This window comes from Glycine max, chromosome 19, assembly GCF_000004515.6.
Source record: "Glycine max cultivar Williams 82 chromosome 19, Glycine_max_v4.0, whole genome shotgun sequence".
In the NCBI taxonomy this organism is placed as follows: Eukaryota; Viridiplantae; Streptophyta; class Magnoliopsida; order Fabales; family Fabaceae; genus Glycine; species Glycine max.
The window spans coordinates 48784875-48803605 of record NC_038255.2 but is presented as its reverse complement, the minus strand read 5'-3'; the positions used below and the strand labels follow the sequence as shown (position 1 = coordinate 48803605).

Here is an 18731-nt window from a genome sequence, read left to right as displayed (position 1 = left end):
AGCCACCAATGAACCAAATTGGAAAGGGTTGAGAGTGGCATGCCATGAGAAAAGCTAATGCATATTTATATAGCGTGAAGAAGAGATGGAAGGAGAGCAATTAGTAGATGTGTGTCAGTGTGGAAAAGAAATTAAGACATTGAGTATTGAAGTGGCCATTCTTTAAAGACCCAAAATGAGCTAAAGAAGCAATATGAACTTCCACGACGTACTTTGCGTATGCTTTCGAATAAATATACAGGCCCGCCCTTCCCCTTTCATTTTGGCTCTTCTATTCTCTAGTAACATTTATTGTCATCATCAAAAATATATTTATTAATTTACTTCGGGATACTTGCTTTGTGCCCACTGGCTCTGATAACAGTCATGCTACCATAGATTTGACCTTTAAATTTCACCCGGCCCCACTGAATCTTTATTCTCACATGATCATCAATAGTTTCTCTCTTTTTTTTAATATCACTAGTATTTTTATAAAATACAACCTTACCGAAACTAGATAATATTATTATAAGTAACAAATTTCTCTTTAAATATTTAGGTAGAGTTTGATTTACTTTTTTGAGATTAAAGTTTCAAAAAATAATGTGTATCTAAATCTTTATAAATATTTCATATTTTTTTAATCTCAATTCAATTTCACATTTCGTGTATTCCTTTAAACTAAGGAAATATCTTTAATGTTATTACATTTTCAAAATTATTTGAAATCAGGATCACATTAAATTATAACAATTTTTTACGTGATTTGATTCTTGTGTTTGGTGGTATTGTTCATGGATTCATCGTTTGATTGAATAAAGATGCACTCGATATTGTTGCTTATGTAAGTGTCAGTTTTGTGGGGCACTTTCTGCCGCCCAAAGCAATCCCACTTTTTGAAAGAATTGAATTACTAACACAAGACGAAAAAAGGCAACTAGAACTGAGGAAATGACACAAATGGATTAACTCAAAGCACTGTGTTTTCTACTTCTCTAACAAGAAAAAGCTTGTGTTCGCTAACAAATAACAACCGTATTTATTACTATTAGTGAAAATTTGTAAGAAGAGGAAGAGCAGTTAATTTTATATGGCATGTCAGAAGTTAAACAAAACGTGGAGATTAAGGCGGTGAAAAAGACAATGGTAGGTGAAAGAGGTGGTAAAAAAGGTGCAGTATTTAAAGGGAGAGTGATAGCGGCGAAGGCATGCACAGATACGAAAATGGCATAAACACGAATGAAAGAAAGATTGCGTGTTGGGCGCAAGATTTTTTATTTTGGAAGGAAAGAGGGAGGAATACACCTGGAGAAGTTTGGGCATTTTTAGAGCCCAACACAAAACACTTCCAAGGCCAACTCTTTCTTTTATCTAATTTCTACAATTATTTACTCTTACACATCTATGAATCAATGCATCTTCAACCCCTTATTCATGAATGTGATAATTCAACCTTACATAAAAGCAAATTTATTAAATAATTCTAAATCTTATCTTTTTTTAATTTATTTTACTATGGTAAGTACCAATACTTTGTTTCATTGTTATTTATTTATATAAGTAGAAATGATACAGTAATTTAGAAATTGTACATGCAAATTTAAATTGAAATAATTTTTAAATTTAATGTGATTTAATAAAAAATTACATTTTTCATTTTTCTTTGTTTTTGAGTTTTTGTAATTTACATTCGGATTATAAATGTCATTATTAATTGTGTTGTCTCAAGAAAGTATAAACAACAATATATCTGTAACATTAAATATTAAATGTTAAGTACATCTTTAATGTTATTACTTAAAAACTATTAATTACTATTTTAAGAGTAGCACTAATTAAATGATTATTATATTTTATAATAAAAATATTAAAATTAGATTATAAACACATTGAAATTCACGACAAAATCCATTAGTAAATATCTTGGGGACATCAGCTAACTTTTAAAATAATAATAATTAAAAAAGGTATTACAACTTTTGGGAATGCATCTATTGCCGCAATATTTTGGACAAGGTTGACTCGTACACTTTTCGTAACTTGCAAGGCTGAAGCCTTGAGGGGATGTTGCCTCCTGAACACACTTCTCTGTCGGTTCGATAAACTTTTTCACCGGTAAGAATTAAATTTGGAATGATACTAGTAATTACTATACCTAAATTTTCGTTTTTTTCTTTTATTTTCAAAGACGGTATATAAATTAAAAAAAAATATAGTTACTGATTTCAATTCATGTTTAAATTATTTTCATATTTTAATAAGATTTATTTATTATTTTACTTTTATTTATATTAAGTGTGCAATATTTTTTAATCCAAAAAGTGTCGCACAGTCATTTATATAAAAGAAAATTACACACCGATCACATAAAATAATTTTTTACTATCATCTAATTATAATTATTATGATAAATTTATTAATTTTTATAATAATTATCTTTAAAATTATATAAAATATTTAAAGATACAAACATGATTAAAAACATATAATTCATGTTATCTTATAATTTTAAATAAACAGACAAATAATAACAACTTTTTTCTTTCAAAAGTAAACGAAAAAATAATAAATATAATAATATTGAATTATAGGAAAATGCTAATAAGTATTCTTGAAGTATTAAATATAAGAGATATATTTTTTTTTTGGTTTAGTCGTATCCTCCTCTTAACATAATTATAACATTTTAAAGAAAAAAAAGAAAGCAATAAAAAAATATTTTCTGTTGAAATATTTTTGTGGAAAAAATATTATAAAATTTTTAGAAGATATGAAAAAAAAAATAAAGGTTTAATTGCACTTTTTATCTCCAACTTTAAATTTTTGCAATTTTTTTCCAATAAATTAATTTGACATATTTTACATCTAAATTTTGATAAATTTATGAATTTTATCCTTTTCATTAATCCATTAATAAACATGAAAATTTGAGGTAAAATTTGTCAAAAAAAAAAGTTAAGGGCAAATTAGGTAAAAAAAAATGGATGCAAAATTGCCAAAATAAATTGGGATAAAAGTATAATTATGTTAGAAGTAAGATGAGGGAGGATAAAATTTACAATTTTCTTAAAAATTAAAAATAAAATACACCAAATTAATTTATTTGAGATAAAAATCATCAAAAATTAAAAAGTCCCGTAAAAAAAAGTGAGTTGAGCCGAAACGTAAAAAGACGGGGCAAATAGGCACTTCCTTGACAAATTAAAACATAGGCCCGGGCTCGTTATAAGTGTGAAGGTTTGGGTTTGGGTTTGGGTTTAGTTGCCTTCCCTTCACTCCTTCAGTAACGTCTACTTCATTTTCTTCTTTATTGTATTCTGGTTTGATTCTCTACCTCGCTGAACTGGTAACATTTTCCCCCCTCGCTACCTTTATGTATTTGTACCCTGTTTGATTCAGCCCCTTTATGAGCTTCATTTCATTGTCGTACATCATGTGTTTGCTTAGTTATTGTGAGTGAGAGGATGAAGGTGAGAAACGCAAACTCTTAATCCTTTTCTAGGGGGTTTAATTAAATAACAATATCTAATGTGGCAGAATAAATCATTTTAATTGGTTGCCAGTAGAAAAGAGCTTTATACCGAGTAAGGTTGTTAAAATCAATATTTTACTAAAATTGGAAGGGATTTTGAAAATTGTAATTCGAATAGTAAGATCCCATGTTCTTGGCTAAAATAATATAATATATATATAATATGTGCATAAAAAAATAATGTTTAAATCAGAACATGAAATAAACTTAAACTAAAAATTCAAAAATCTTAATAAATCATAAATTCATAACATAATTGAAACTCATAATTATATGTTATGTTTTACTTAATTTTTTATTACTATTATTTAGTTTATTGTATTATGTGTTATGTTTCAAATAGTTTGTTATTTTTTATTATGTTTATTGTTGTTATTATTTATTATATTATATGCTATGCTTATTTTTTTTTAATAAAAAAAAAGAAAAAGCTAAACTTAATCTAAGATAGAAGTTCGGCCTCTATTGCATTAGATCATTGTGGACTGTGGTCTGTGGAGTTGTCCGTGGTTCATCCAGAAGCAAAAATGGAGTCACTTGCGATATGGCTTCTGGAAGCTTTGATTCAAGACAGTTACTTTTTGCACCCATTATGGCTTCTGCATTCTATTCTATGTGAATTTTAAGGAGGTGTTAAAAAACTATTTTGGTATAAAAAAAATCTTTTAAACTTTAAAAGACTTTGTAAGAATGCAGGGACTTTTAAGATTTTTTAGAAGATTTTTATGATTATGGTTTTATAGTTCAAATTCAAATGAATTTATAAAATATGAATTCATATGATTTGAGATGACATTATGAATTTTTAGGATTTTAAAAGATTTCATAAATTTTTAAAAATATTTAAAATTATTGATAAAAATATATGAAATTTGTCTACCTAACACTTTAAATAAAACTCATCTTATACAAGAAACCATAAATATGTTACACAACAAATTAATTTTCCTTAGTATATTTACAAGCACAATAGGTTGATTTTTCTTCAATCATCAATTATGTTAATTGTATAAAAACTATATACCATAGCCTTGTTAGTAGTATGGATACTTGTAATCATTCTTACAATAACAATCCCATCAAACAAAAAAATATGTATAACAATTATTTTAAACTTCATTTATATAAATGTGCACTTATACACAAGTCAACTTTTTTCACATTCATTAAATTATATATTTTCCATGTGAGTATATCATATATATTTAGATTCATTTATGTGTATAAGCATGTGGTCAATATATCCCCAAATTCAAAAAATTGAAAAAATCTCTCATATCAAACATTTTATGGCATGTTGACCATTGATCGAAAGAGTACAAAAATTATGAATGTCTACTGCTTTCAACAAAGAGACGGGAGATTGTGTATGATGGAAAAAACACATGTCAATTTGCAGAAGAAGAAAAAAGTCTCATGAAATCTCAAGGATTTATGTTAGATTTTTTAATGAGTAATTTCTCATTAAAATCCATCTTATGAATTTTTTTTTTCTAAATTTGTATATTTTTTAATATCATAAGACTTTGAGTACCATCGGACTTTATTGAATTTCTTAAAAAAATCCTAATAGTCTTTATTGAATATCATAAGGTTTATTTCTATTATTTAAAAATCTTGATTGAATATCTCAAAACCTTGTTACAAAAAAAAGTCTATTAAAATCCTTTGGAATCCTATTTGAATACACCCTCCCTTGAAACAAATCGAACGAGCAAAAATGTTCAAAGGGATCTCTTTATATTGAAGTTGCAACCAAAATTGTCATAATAGGCAAAGGCAAATGGATTGACCCATTATGTCATCACGTTGGACTAAGCTCAACCCAAAAAAATGTGGCATAAATAGAAAATTTTAATTTGGATTGGCTTGATTGACTTGGCCAAACTAAAATAAAGGCATAAATACAACCAGGCCTATTTTGTCCCTTTATAATTTTAGCTTCTTAATTTAAATTATATAAATTTAGAATAATTAAAAAACAAAACCAACCAATATGGGTCAACCTAATGGACCAACAAATTAGACCGAGCCACAAAATAATGTAGACCATATGGAATGGAAGCTACTTTGACTCATTTTTCATGCTTGGCCTAATGAGTCTGGCTTGACCAAGGTCAAACCACTTGTTTTGATAGCTCTATATGCAACCCACCATTGAACCCTAGCCTCCACCAACTTATTGTTTGTGTGCCCCGACTACCTAATGGGATCTCCACCCATAGCCTTATCTATCTGTTGTTTTCTTCTTGCACCCACCACAATAGCAAACATTGACGCGACCACTGACCAAGGTAACCACCATCGATGAAGGTACCTTGTGACAATTTGGGAATATAATCTTATTCGCATCCGTTCCTTTTTGAAAAACTTAATTCTAATTAACAAAATCATGATATGTATTCATTTGTGTACATTTCCAAAAATGCAAATCCTAAACTTGTTTTCGTATATTTTTTATTACTGGATCCTTAACACAAAATTTGCTGAATGTTTTTGAATTTTAAAATCTATAATTAGTTTTAGTTAATTATGGACCAAGCAATCTGAAATTAACTAAAACTAATTATGGATCTACAAATATGAAAATGTTTAACAACTTTTGTTTTTCTGTTATGAATTCGGCGTTATGGAAAATAACCACATAAAATTACCTCCTACATGTTATATGTGACAGTGGAGAATAACCTTTGTTAAAAGTGTGACAAATAAAGAGAAGCACTAATACTAACAAACGAAAATATCAACGATTTCTTTTGAATATCAGTTTCTAGTTTCCAATCAACAACGGATAGATCGATGGGACATACACGAATACATACTTTACAAGCAATGCATTTATCAAATTAAGAATGTATTTGACCACAAAAACATTCTAATGAGATTATTTTTTCATAAGGATATTGAATAGTTACGAGCAATCGATTTGCGTGAAATAGAATAATCATGAAACCCTGACCAATGTACTATGGAGAAAGGTGAATGTGGTATGTATAAGGAAACAAAGTCGCATCTAAAGATTATAAGGTCTAAGGCCAAATTTATATTCAAAATTTAATTTAATACACTTTGTAAAATTTTTAATTTTTGTTGTCAATTACAAAATTAGTTATCAAAATTTTATAATTTAGTATATATAACATTTAACTGTAAGTAGATAAAATGACAATCTCATTCAACATATTATTGGGTGTAGGTAATATTAAATCAGATAAAAGGTTTCAATTTTTAGAATTCTAAATAAAAAATAAATTAAATTGACTCTCAATCAAGTATTTAAATACTAATATAATATGTTTACAAAATAATCACATGATTTTTTTTTAGCTAAATGTGTGATCATGTCATCAACATTTTCATCAAAATATTTTTTTATTCATATCAACCACAATTTCATTGATTAAATTTAAATTTTGTACTAATTTTACTATTTTTTTTTAGGTAAAGAGAATGTAGATTCTAAATTAGATATAAAATATTTTTCTTGAAATTTTTGAAATAAATTATAAATTATACTTAAATGGTTTACAATAACAATTACATTCATATCTTAAGATTATGTAGTCTTATTAATAACAAATAATACATCACATCATAACAAAATTTATCATTTAATAACTTAAATTAAAAAAAACTAAGACCCAAAGAGCATCTTCAATGTGAGTTTTTTGAAGGGTTTTTTTAAGTGAAGAAACTATTTCTTACCGTTTCTTTCCCATTAGAACAAATCAATGCGGCAAGGAGAGTTTCTAGAAGATAAGATTTGTATCTCTTGGAAAAAATTGTTTCTTAGCAATGAAAAAATTATTTGACACATAAAAACACTGTAATTAAACCATAATTAGGTGAAAATAAAAAAAATATATAGAAGTATGAGTTTCTTGAAGTTTCTTACCATTGAAGCAAAATTGTGTATGGTTTTCTTACATTGACATGATATTGCGGGAACCACAAAAAGTAACTTAAGAAACTCACATAAGAAATTTTCATTGAGATTCTCTGCTGTTAAAATTGGGGGCCTAAGGCAGCCCGGGGAGGAAGAAGGGTAACGTTGAGATATTAGATATTATGGAGGTGTAAGTAGAATCATGGTGCAGGAAGCAACTGCCTCGATTCAAGACTCTTTATTAAACTCTTAAAACGTTGAGCCCGTTGGCCCAATTGTCCCTAAAACTCCAGCATCTCAGCGCCGTCGCGAGCCCCTCATATATACTGTCTTAAACCCTACATCCCCTTCGGTCGGTCGTAACTGCGTTTTTCTCTTCTTCTTCTTCTTCGCATAATAGCAGCAACAATGGTGAAGCACTACAGACCCCCGGTGAGTGACTACTGTACACGAGTTTTAGCTTCTCTCATGAAATTACTTCTTTCTTTTTTATCTTAGCTTTATTCGTTTGTGTTGCAGGGGAAGAAAAAGGAGGGAAATGCTGCCAAATTTGTCATTAGGTCACAAGCAATCAAGCAGCTTCAAATCAGTCTACCCCTTTTCAGGTACGTACTTTACAGAAACAATCGGAGGAAAACGAGGGTGCCTTTGGGTTGAAATTCGTTTGGCTGAATCATTTATATCTGATATCATTTGGAAGGAACTTGCATATCTTTAGTGACTCTGATTCTTAGTTTTCCTTTTACAAAATTTAGGAAACTATGTATTTTGAAAGGTGTAACTCCAAGGGAGCCTAAGAAAAAGTTCAAGGGAACTCATCAGACTTATTACCATGTCAAGGATGTTTCCTTCCTTCATCACGAGCCTTTGGTTGAAATACATAGAGCAATACGAGTGCATGAGAGGAAAATAAAGAAAGCCGAGGCAAAGAAAAACCATGAACGTGCAAACAGGCTGCGCCAGAAAACACCCAAACCCAAGATCGATAGGATTATTCGGCAGAGGTTTGTTTGAATTTGTTGATTACAGTTTATGCATTGTAACTGGTGATGCATTTCCCGTTTAATTGATTATTCTTTGAATTTACAGGTACCCGAGATTTGTGGATGCACTTGGAGAATTGGATGACTGCCTTACAATGGTGCACCTTTTTGCAGCATTGCCTGCATCAGAGAGTAAAAAAATTGACGTGGAGTGTGTCCATAAATGTCGAAGGTATACATGTGGAATTTGAACAACTTTGAATTAATATGTAATGAGGAAATCAGCCTTTGTGGCTTTATCTTTCCTTTGGAAATAAGGAGTTAAACATGTTTTGGTAAAATCTTGTTGGTATTTTCTGGCATTTGTTTTGAAAAATGTGAAATTTTCTTGCTGATATGATTTTTATCTTCTGTATTTTCATCCAGATTGGCACATGAATGGCAAGCATTCGTATCTCGCACTCACAAGTTAAGAAAAACATTTGTATCTGTGAAAGGCATATACTACCAGGTACCAATTTTGCATTTTTAGATGTTTAGTAATCTTAACTGTATATGTCATTGATAGTTTGATTTCTGTTGTTTGTGCAGGCTGAGGTCGAGGGCCAGCCAATAACATGGTTAACTCCTCATTCACTACAACAGGTTGTATCCGATGATGTTGACATTACTACCATGCTAAACTTTCTGCAATTGTATGAGGTTAGTTTCATATTCATGTTGTATTTAATGTTTTCATTCTGCCAATACGTCAACATTATTGTCATCCCAATTAACAGGATTATAGATCTGTATATTTTAATCATGTAAATAATGTAAATAAGTTCTGGTGTTGTGTTAAGATCATATGTTAACCAGAACCAAATTTAGCTACCTAACCCCCTGGTTGTTTTATTAGGCATGCATCTCCTAATCCTTCATATTCAACCATATACTTGGATTGCTGACTTTTATTAATGTCTTAATCTTCTATAATGATACAGCCTCTTCTTAGTTTTGTCAATTTCCGCCTCTACCATTCTATAAATTTGAAGTATCCCCCCATACTTGATCCTCGGTTGGAAGCTTTGGCAGCAGGTACCATTTTTCTCAACTCAAATGGAACTTCAGAAATTTGTTTCTCTGCATTATGTATCTGGTGATTAAATATCTTTTCAAATCATGCAGATCTATATGCTCTGTCAAGGTATGCCAGTGCCAATACCAGACCCTCTGTACTGAATTCTGAAGCTTCTCAAGCTGAATCTGAACAAGTGGAGACCAAGCAAAAGGAGGCAGAGACTGGAAATGAAACATCTGAACTAAGACTTGCTCAACTTCAGCATCAACTTCCTTCTAATGAACCTGGTGCACTAATGCATCTTGTTGAGGAAGTGACTGGTGAAGATGAAGAGGATCAGGATACAAAAGACTGTAAAAAGCTCTTTAAAAATATGAAATTCTTCGTAAGCAGGGAGGTAAGACCTTTTGATTTTTTAGCACCACTTTTTTAAAAGTATTTTCAGTCAATGGTTGGGAATTTGTGCTCATAGTATTTGCTGAGTCACATTTCATTTTTTTTGGAAGGAAAAGTAATAGATAGGTATTAGTGATGATAATAATTAGGAACACATCTTAAAGAATTAAACTCAGAGCTAATAACATGTACATATATGGGACATATCATAATGACAACGATTCTCATATTAGGAATGTAAGAACTTTAAATTTGCACTATACAACTTTTGTTATTAATGGCGGAAGGCCAAAATTCCGCCATATAAACACGCCAGTGCACCTTATGGGGCCACCATGGCGGGCTTCCCTTCATAAATAGCCTATGGCGGTTGGCAAAACATCTGCCATGCCATGGCCGCTATTTAATAACACTGTATACAACTATGCATGGATGGTCATGATTAATAGTTTGTAATCACATGATCATTTAGAAGTCAAGTGCATTTAACTTTTAATCTTGACCATTGAAATAAAATCCAATTGTGTAAATTTTCTCATTTTTTACAATAACCAAGTCTAGGAATATTGTCTGATATGTATGAATTTCTCTTAGAACTTGAATGGCTGTTGAATTTTTGCTAGATGTTGTTGGATAATTTGTAAATATTATCTTAAATAGGCAGTTAAGGTTGTTGGCCAAAACCATCTCAATCTTTAAGATTTAATATTGTTCGCAAGGTCTTTGGTTTGATTCTTACTAGTAAACTTTTAGTGGAAAGTTATTTACTTATATGTTGGTAGCCATTGTAAACCCTTGCTAAAGCTTTTCCTCTCCTAAACCTATCTGTATGAAGAAAAAAAGAGAATTACTTTTATTTTTCGTGGAATATCATGGAGGTATATGCCAAATACTTCAACATACTTAGTTTAGTCTTTTTAATGTTTTGTATTGCAGTTGTTATTATTTGTAATTTATAATGTGAATTTGTGTACTGTTGCTACATGAATAATTTTTTGAATGTTTCAGCTTATTTATATTGTTTAGATTGATGTAACATGACGCAATACATCTGGTTGCATTTTTGTTAAAAAAAATGTTGCCTTTTTTAAAACTTAATGTTAAAAATCTTAATAATTTCCTTGTGGTTGTGTATGGTTTGACATTACTTGCATCTGTTTTGGTCTAATTATTCAGGTACCAAGGGAATCGATGCTTTTTGTTATTCCTGCTTTTGGTGGCATAGTTTCCTGGGAGGGAGAAGGGGCACCTTTTGGGGAATCTGACCAGAGCATTTCTCATCAGGTTTGTGACTAAGCATACCATTTAGGTGTCCTTATATTTTATACCTTCCTTTTAGGTTTACTTACTATTGCTTTCATGTGTTAGATTGTTGACAGGGAAGCACAAGGACATCGGTTCCTCTCAAGAGAATACGTTCAACCACAGTGGGTATATGACTGTGTGAATGCACGAATTATTTTGCCAACTGACAATTATTTGGTGGGAAGGTATGTTTCTTTTATAACTACCGTTTAGGACTGATTGTAGTAATTCACAATTTCTCTCTTAACTCTTACAATGTGCCTTCTTCAATAATTGAAGTTGCATTATCAATGCCTCTCTTTTTTGGTTCATTAGGGGACTCTTGCTGGTTGTAGTGGTCTTGGTAGGAATGTGCTATTTTATTTGTCTGAGGAAATTAAGTTTTTCTTCAAGGATCATGATATATTTCTGGGGAATCATTTGTCTATATATGCTTTCATCTAACCATTTTGTTTGATGAATTTGATACTAATCAAATAATTGTTATCTAAATTTGAAAATATAGAAACCACACTTGCATTTTCTAATGCACAGGCACTCTCCCCATGTTGTGGCATAAACCTTATGGATCAGCAACTTTGAGTGTCTTATTCTATTTAGGTAGATAAATCCCAACCTAATAGACGGTGAATAGTTACTTTGAAGTTTCAAAATTACCCTTCTCCTTGAAGAAAGTATGGGCAGGATTGCAATTTTTCCCTATATTGACTAGGAATATAATAAAAAATGAATTTACTAGCTTGTAAGAGTGTCTATATGCTAGTATTTTATGTTTATTATTTGAATTATATTTTGCTAAACTAGATAAATTAGTAAGTATCAATCTTATTTGATAAATTAAGTTAGAAAACTGATCTATGTAGATTCGTATTTAATGTGAGATTGAACGATGGATAAATAACGTATTGTATACAATGAAAGAGTGAGTTGTATTAAAAGCACAAGGGTATTTTTGTGCAGTTTAGTAAAAAAAATTCTCATTTAATGTATGCGCATTAATGGATTAATAATGAAGTCACAAAACCAAATATACCGGATTTATGAAAATTAGTTCCACAATTTAGTTGTCCTAACCAAGTCATTGATTATACATTAACCTGAGGGGAACAGTTTAGAAAAATCGATACACTTTGATGCATACCCATATACAAATGTCTTCAATTTATGAAATTTCTTTGTATACTAAAGAGAGCCTATATGATTTTAATGATTACTGCAATGGCTAAAATGTTTCTTTTGTCAACAGGACTCCTCCACCACATTTGTCACCTTTTATTAACTACGACGAAGAAGGAGCATACATTCCTGATTATGCAAAGACCATTAAACACTTGCAAGCTGCTGCCAGAAAGGAAATCCTTCCACTTCCAGGTGTTGGGAAGGATGCTCTGGAAGATCCTCAAAATCTTCTGGTTGAAGGTATCATTGATCGAGCAGAGGCTAATGATGCAGCTCAGAGAAAGCAGAAGGTATGCATGTTGTGAGAGCATAATCATAGTGGCATGCGTGGAGAGGATCCTTTTTTGTTTACTCTTATACAAAAGTATTTCAAATGAATGATTGCATTGCAGATGATGATTCTGGAGCAGCAATACCGTGATGATTTGAAAAAAGAACTTCAAGGTATTACATGTACCTCAGCAGGTTCTATAGAAACATCTACTGAAGTGGTACAGACTGGAGAATCAACTACCAGTGTTCATGAAAATGTTGATCATGATGACATGGGTAAACTTATGTTGTCACGTAAAAGGAGGGGGCTAGTGAAAGCCATTGAGGTAATAACTTTTTTTTATTCTCCTTATGCCGAGTTGAGATACTTAATTAAAAGCAGGGCTTTACCTGTGAATTTTTTTTCTTCCTTTCCAATTATCTGTCTGAGCTTACAATTAAAATACTTTTGTTCTCTAATTAATTCTCCGAATCTAACCAGTTGCAAAGTGACAGATTGTCTTTAAATATAGTAGGTGTGTTTTTTCAGTTCTGATTTTTTACCTTTTTCTTTTACTTTGTTCTTGAAATTCTGCCGTTCAGAAATCTAGGGAACGGAATAAAGCTCAGACTGATCTCATTAAACAACGGAAAAAGAAAATTGATGAAGAGCAACGGCAAAGGAGTTGAAGAGATGCCGCATTCACAAGGATTCCAGCATTGACTTCATTCTGTTTTGTAAGGCCAAATGAAAAGAAATCATTTGTTTTAGCACTGGATGTTTTTATAACATCTCAGATAAGATTAAACTATGGTTAGAGACTAGGGGTATTTAAAATCGAATTAAATTATATATTATATTGTCAAAGTGATAATCTTGTATTTTAAAATGAGCAGATTACCTGATTGAGTTCGGAAAGTGTAATCGATTTTACAATCATCTTCTTTTGTTAGGGTCCTTTTGATTTAAAGATATGAAAGTGAATTGGGATGACAAAAGAGGAAATGTTTAAATTAAAATAAAGTGTTGAGGAATGAGATTTGTCTTTTTTTGAAACTTAAATGTACTCAAGTGTAATTAAATCAAATTTATTATTAGGGGTGTAAGTGGTTTTTGGTTAGATTGAAATTTTGTGTATTTTTTTAATCTAATTTAATTAAACTTAATTGAATTGTATTGAGTTTACTTTTTTTATTTTGTCAATTTAATTCAACTTTAATTGATTATCAGGTTGAATTTTTAAAAATTATTATTACTTTAAGTCTTGAAAAAAATTAAAAAAATCTTTAAATTCAAAAATTGCAAGGCTATTTCTTTTTTTACATAATAGTAAGAATATTTTTTAAGAATAATATTTATAAAATATTGTATTATTTATATGATAAGTAGAAAAAAATCATAAATATATATTTATAATATCATTCATAAAAAAAATATTATCTTAGAATAAATAAAAAGGATAAACTTACTTTAAGATTAAAATACCTTGAGATTTGTGTAGTTTAGAGTTTTTATATTAGTAAATTATTTATATGTGGATTGAATTGGGTCGAATTAGGTTAGGATGGGATTCAAAATTTTAAATTTATCACTTAATTTAATTTTAATTAGATTTATTAAATTAAAATTAATTTTTTCTATAAATTTATTATAATTTATTTTGCACCCAAAATGATTTTATTTTTTTTTGGATTTATGACTAGTGTTATGTCCACATGCAATTTCACGTTAACAAATTCCATTATTGATAAGTAAATTTTAAGGGTCTAATTAATTTATTTTAAAATTCAAGGATCCAAATCACACATGACAAACTTTGAAGGCAAAATATGTAATTAAGCCTAAAAGTAATTTATCTTTAATAAAATTGTCATTATATTAAAATTAATTGTTTAAATTTTAAAACACTAACTATGTAAGCATCAAACTGACGGAAGTGGAAATTTAAAGGATCAAGGTATTTTTAAAAGAAAAAGACAAAAGTGAAAGTTACTAAAAACATAAAAGATGAAAGTATTTTAACCTAAGAAAAGATAAGAGATGATAAATAACATGAAATTGTTATTGGTCCTATCAAGATTGCTCTTGGATCCTACTACCATTCAAAAATTCTAAAAACATCATTATTCACAATTCACAATGGAACTGCAATTTCATTGTATTATGGGGTGCAAAAAATATTTTACAATAAAATTATAATTTCGTTGTATACTTTTTTCACACGTTTTAGAGTAACAAAATTGTAATTTTATTGTGTTAGTGTGAAAAAATATATAATAGAATCACAATTTCATTATGTAAATAAAGGTTAATTAAGTATGTAAAATGAAAGTATAATTTTGTTGTATAATGTATAATGAAATCATATTTTTTGGTTATATATTTTTCTAAGTTGATAAAAGAAAACTTGACTTTCATCATCCATATTGTCTCATCTAGGTGATATTGTAACCTCATTATATAAATGTATTTCAATTCATTGACCTATAAAATCAATACAAAAAATAGGTTATTTTAAAAAAACTGGTTATTGCATAATTTGCCATCCAACAGAATTATGATTGTGTTGTGTTATAAAGGGGTGTAACAAAAATTGTAACACAACGAAATCGTAACTCTTTTGTACTAAAAAAAAAGAATTACATTTCCGTTATGTTTGCAAACATGGAAAAAAAAACCTTACATATTAGAGACCCGCGAGGCAAGGAGTTAAGAGAGGAAAAAAGGAAAGGAAAGCATAAATGAAGAAAGGAAAAGTGGAAAGGGTAAAAGGAACGAAGAAAGAAAAGGAGAAAAGATTGATGGGATGGAGAAGGGTGGTGTTGAATATTACAAAAGGATATCTTGTAAAGGCCGAAAACAATTTTGATAATAACAATTCCCTTGTATTATAATAAAAGTTTAGTGGTCAGAATTTTCTGTTTTAAATTGCCCGACTGGGAGGCCCACTAGCTATAAGTGCTGGTGTTACATCAATTGTTCAGGAACAGAATAAATAAACAAAAAAATGATAATCATATATACTTAGTAATTATAAGTTGAAAGTCATGCATCCAAGAGTAAACGGAAATTGGCAGTGGGCTCTTTCTCTACTGGTAGATGTCTGCGTCTAATGTCAATTTCTAAGAGCAATAAGGGAGAAGCGATAAAGAAGAAAACATATTTTAAAAAATGAAAACAAAGATAGAAAACGATTGAAGCAGTTGCCTCCATTTGACGTAATCTAGATCTATATATTAGTGAATTACATACAAAGCTGAACCTTCCAATGAAAAGGATTTGGCTCAGATAATTATTGTGTCATTAGGTAATGAGGTGAGGCTTAAATGAATAAAATGATAAGCGTAATAGTTTATATTTCTAACCTGGCTTTGGATAATGTCGCCCCTTGATGTTTTGTCTTCAGAAATTCTAATTTTAAACTTGAGGCATTCGACTAGAGGAATAGTTAAAAATATAATAAACTATTAAGATGTTTAAATTATATTATCTTTTCTTCTTATTTTAAAAATTACATTATATTCTCTCGAGAGATTAGTATATATTACAGTTTAGTTCATTTTAATATAAAAGAATCTTTAAGAGGAAATTGTTTTTCCTTTTTTTCTGTCTTCATTTGAATAAACGTTAATCGGCTCAAAAATTACGGAGATGGAAGGAACTTGTATGTCTTACTTCTGGGTTGGAGGTGTTGTAGAGTGCTATAGTAATTTCAACGTGTTCGCAAACAAGCACTAATTTTGAATCTTATTGTGAATTTTGAGACTTAAAAAGATGTAATGAAAGATTTTGACCGAAGCTTCATTATAGTAGTATAAGTATTCAAAATATTATTTCAACTACTAAAATCTTAAATTTATAATACGATATGTAAAATTACTTGTTAGTAGCCATAGAGTTGGAGAAAATAAAAGAAAGTAAACTACTCTTAGTAAGTTAGCTAATAGTTATTCACTACTAAAAAAAACCATTTATATTAAAATAACTAAAATATAGCTTATTTTGATCTTTCAGAGGAGAATAATTTAATTTTTTAATTTAAATGCCTTCTATGAGAGAGAAAAATATAAATTTTAAAATAAAATGGAATGATCATATAATTGTAATATCTTCTAATGAGAAAGGTAACAAAAAAGAAAATCTTCTAAGAGAGAGAAGTGTCTTATACTCTAAAAGCTACAACCATTTCAAATATTTTTTCTTATAAACAAATTATTCTAAGCTGAATATCAGATTATTTGGTCTGTAACCAATGTATTAACCTGATTCTTTAATTATTTTACTACTTCATCCTTAGGGGTGTGCAATAGAAAATATTACTCTCAGGATTCTCCAAAGAGGGTCTAACAAGACAATGGACCATCATATTAGCCTTTCTACTCACAAATTTAACTTAGAAGTCTTCATGAGGTCTTAGCCGATTTCAAAGCTGATGAATAATAACCCCGAATTCAGTGATGTAGTTTCAGTGCTATACAAATTATCAACTAATCCCTTACAACGAGTTTCAAAGCAATTGGGTAATCCACTTCATGGTTTTGAGCAAAGCATGAACTTTCCCTTCTTGGACTGGAGTTTTGTTCCTAGCCATCCTGACTCAGCCCTCAGGAAACCTCCAGCTTCATCACCCCCATGTATTCCACATATTATTGAAATGAAAAAGTGTTGATTCTCTTTTCTAAAAAAAAAAAAAAAACCATTCAGCCTTACTCATCAAAACTTGATTTAATCTAATAAATTATCTTAGTCCTTCACTAATAATATATTGTTATCAATTTAATTGATCGTTTATTAATTTTCACAATTTAGTTATTTATCATTTTAATTTTTTTAATTAAGTCTCTTATAAAAATTTATAAAATAAAAATTTGATCACTAAAAGATACAAATATAAATTTGAAACAATAAAATGATTGTTTGGGCTTTAGCCCTCCTTATACCAAAAAGAAAAAAAAAACAATAAAATGATATGTTTCAATCAGAAAATGATATCAAATATAAAAATTTTTATGATTTTTTTTTTTTTACAGAAAAACCTTTATGATCTTTTCTAACTTAAAATCAGCCACAACTTTTCAACAACAAAAGAATAAAAAAAAAAAATGAAATCAGCCGCTGCCTTGACATTTTTGAGCCTCCGGTCTCCAAAAATTAATGGAGTGAACAACTAGACTGATAAAAACAGGTGCCTTTATAACTTTATTATATTACATTCAATGTTTTATAAAAATGATACATTCAATATTTATAATATTATAGAATAATCTAATTAGAAATTACTACTTTTTTTATACTACTATTTAATTGCATATTGTCATATTTCATAAGATATTATAATATTTAGTACAATTGTTGTTTTTAATATTATTTTAAAAATGAATTTAAATTATTTCTAATTATGAATAATGTAAAATGTTTACCATAATAACAAATGGAAATTAAATTCTAAAGAAAACTAATACAAATTTACTTTTTTTCTTTATAAACTCTTCATAATAGATGGTGAATCTAATTACTTAATTACAAAAATGATATAATATTTATAGTAAGGATTGAAAATAGAATTTATACAAAAATTAGTTTCATAGGATTAAATTTTGAGCATTTTTTCGATTTTTTATTTTTTTATTATGGATATTAATGCCAATTGGCTAATGATGCATCTTATTTAGTCGAGAGATAAAATATTATATCTTGCTCCAACTATACAAGTATATGCATGTGATCAAATATTAACCACTAACTATGAAAGAGTGGCCAAAGGAAATTTTCTGTGTTAAGTTATGATACTCACATCACATGAGTTATTGGATGATATCGTTCTCGCGATAACTTGTTATAAAAAGTCTTGAATTGTAAATCTTTATTGAGTTCGAGTCTTTATAACTTTTTTTCAATTTGATATTAGTCATCACAACATCCAAAAATGAGGTATGCTTAAATTATTAATCAGTAAACACCTGCTGGATATTATAGCTTATATTAATCAATAGGTACCCCGCTTGATAATTATAGCTTATATTAATCAATAAACAGTGCAGGATATTATTGACTACCAAATTAGGAGGTTTATGGACCAGTATGTACTTGTTGAGTCGAACTCCATAGTCCATAGCATCTGCACGACCAAAATTAGGTATAAGTGTCTTATCGTG

The 18731-nt window shown here is 29.3% G+C and overlaps 1 protein-coding gene across 1 annotated transcript; it reads left to right on the top strand.

The window, feature by feature from the left end:
• Positions 1 to 7493: 7493 nt before the first annotated feature.
• LOC100814855 (pescadillo homolog) lies at positions 7494 to 13443 on the top strand. The gene is made up of 13 exons (XM_003554591.5): positions 7494 to 7832; positions 7920 to 8005; positions 8156 to 8404; positions 8490 to 8615; positions 8810 to 8894; positions 8975 to 9085; positions 9367 to 9460; positions 9551 to 9840; positions 11016 to 11123; positions 11208 to 11329; positions 12391 to 12613; positions 12716 to 12922; positions 13179 to 13443. Exons 1-13 carry the CDS (start codon positions 7809 to 7811, stop codon positions 13263 to 13265), a joined length of 1812 nt encoding a protein of 603 aa, XP_003554639.1. The 5' UTR covers positions 7494 to 7808; the 3' UTR covers positions 13266 to 13443.
• Positions 13444 to 18731: the final 5288 nt, after the last annotated feature.

Excerpts from the sequence above, each read along its gene's own strand:
- LOC100814855 (XM_003554591.5), top strand. The coding sequence starts at position 7,809 with ATGGTGAAGCACTACAGACCCCCG. Across the intron at positions 8,895-8,974 it reads TGAAAGGCATATACTACCAG|GCTGAGGTCGAGGGCCAGCC; the intron begins GTACCAATTTTG and ends TTGTTTGTGCAG. Across the intron at positions 9,086-9,366 it reads ACTTTCTGCAATTGTATGAG|CCTCTTCTTAGTTTTGTCAA; the intron begins GTTAGTTTCATA and ends ATAATGATACAG.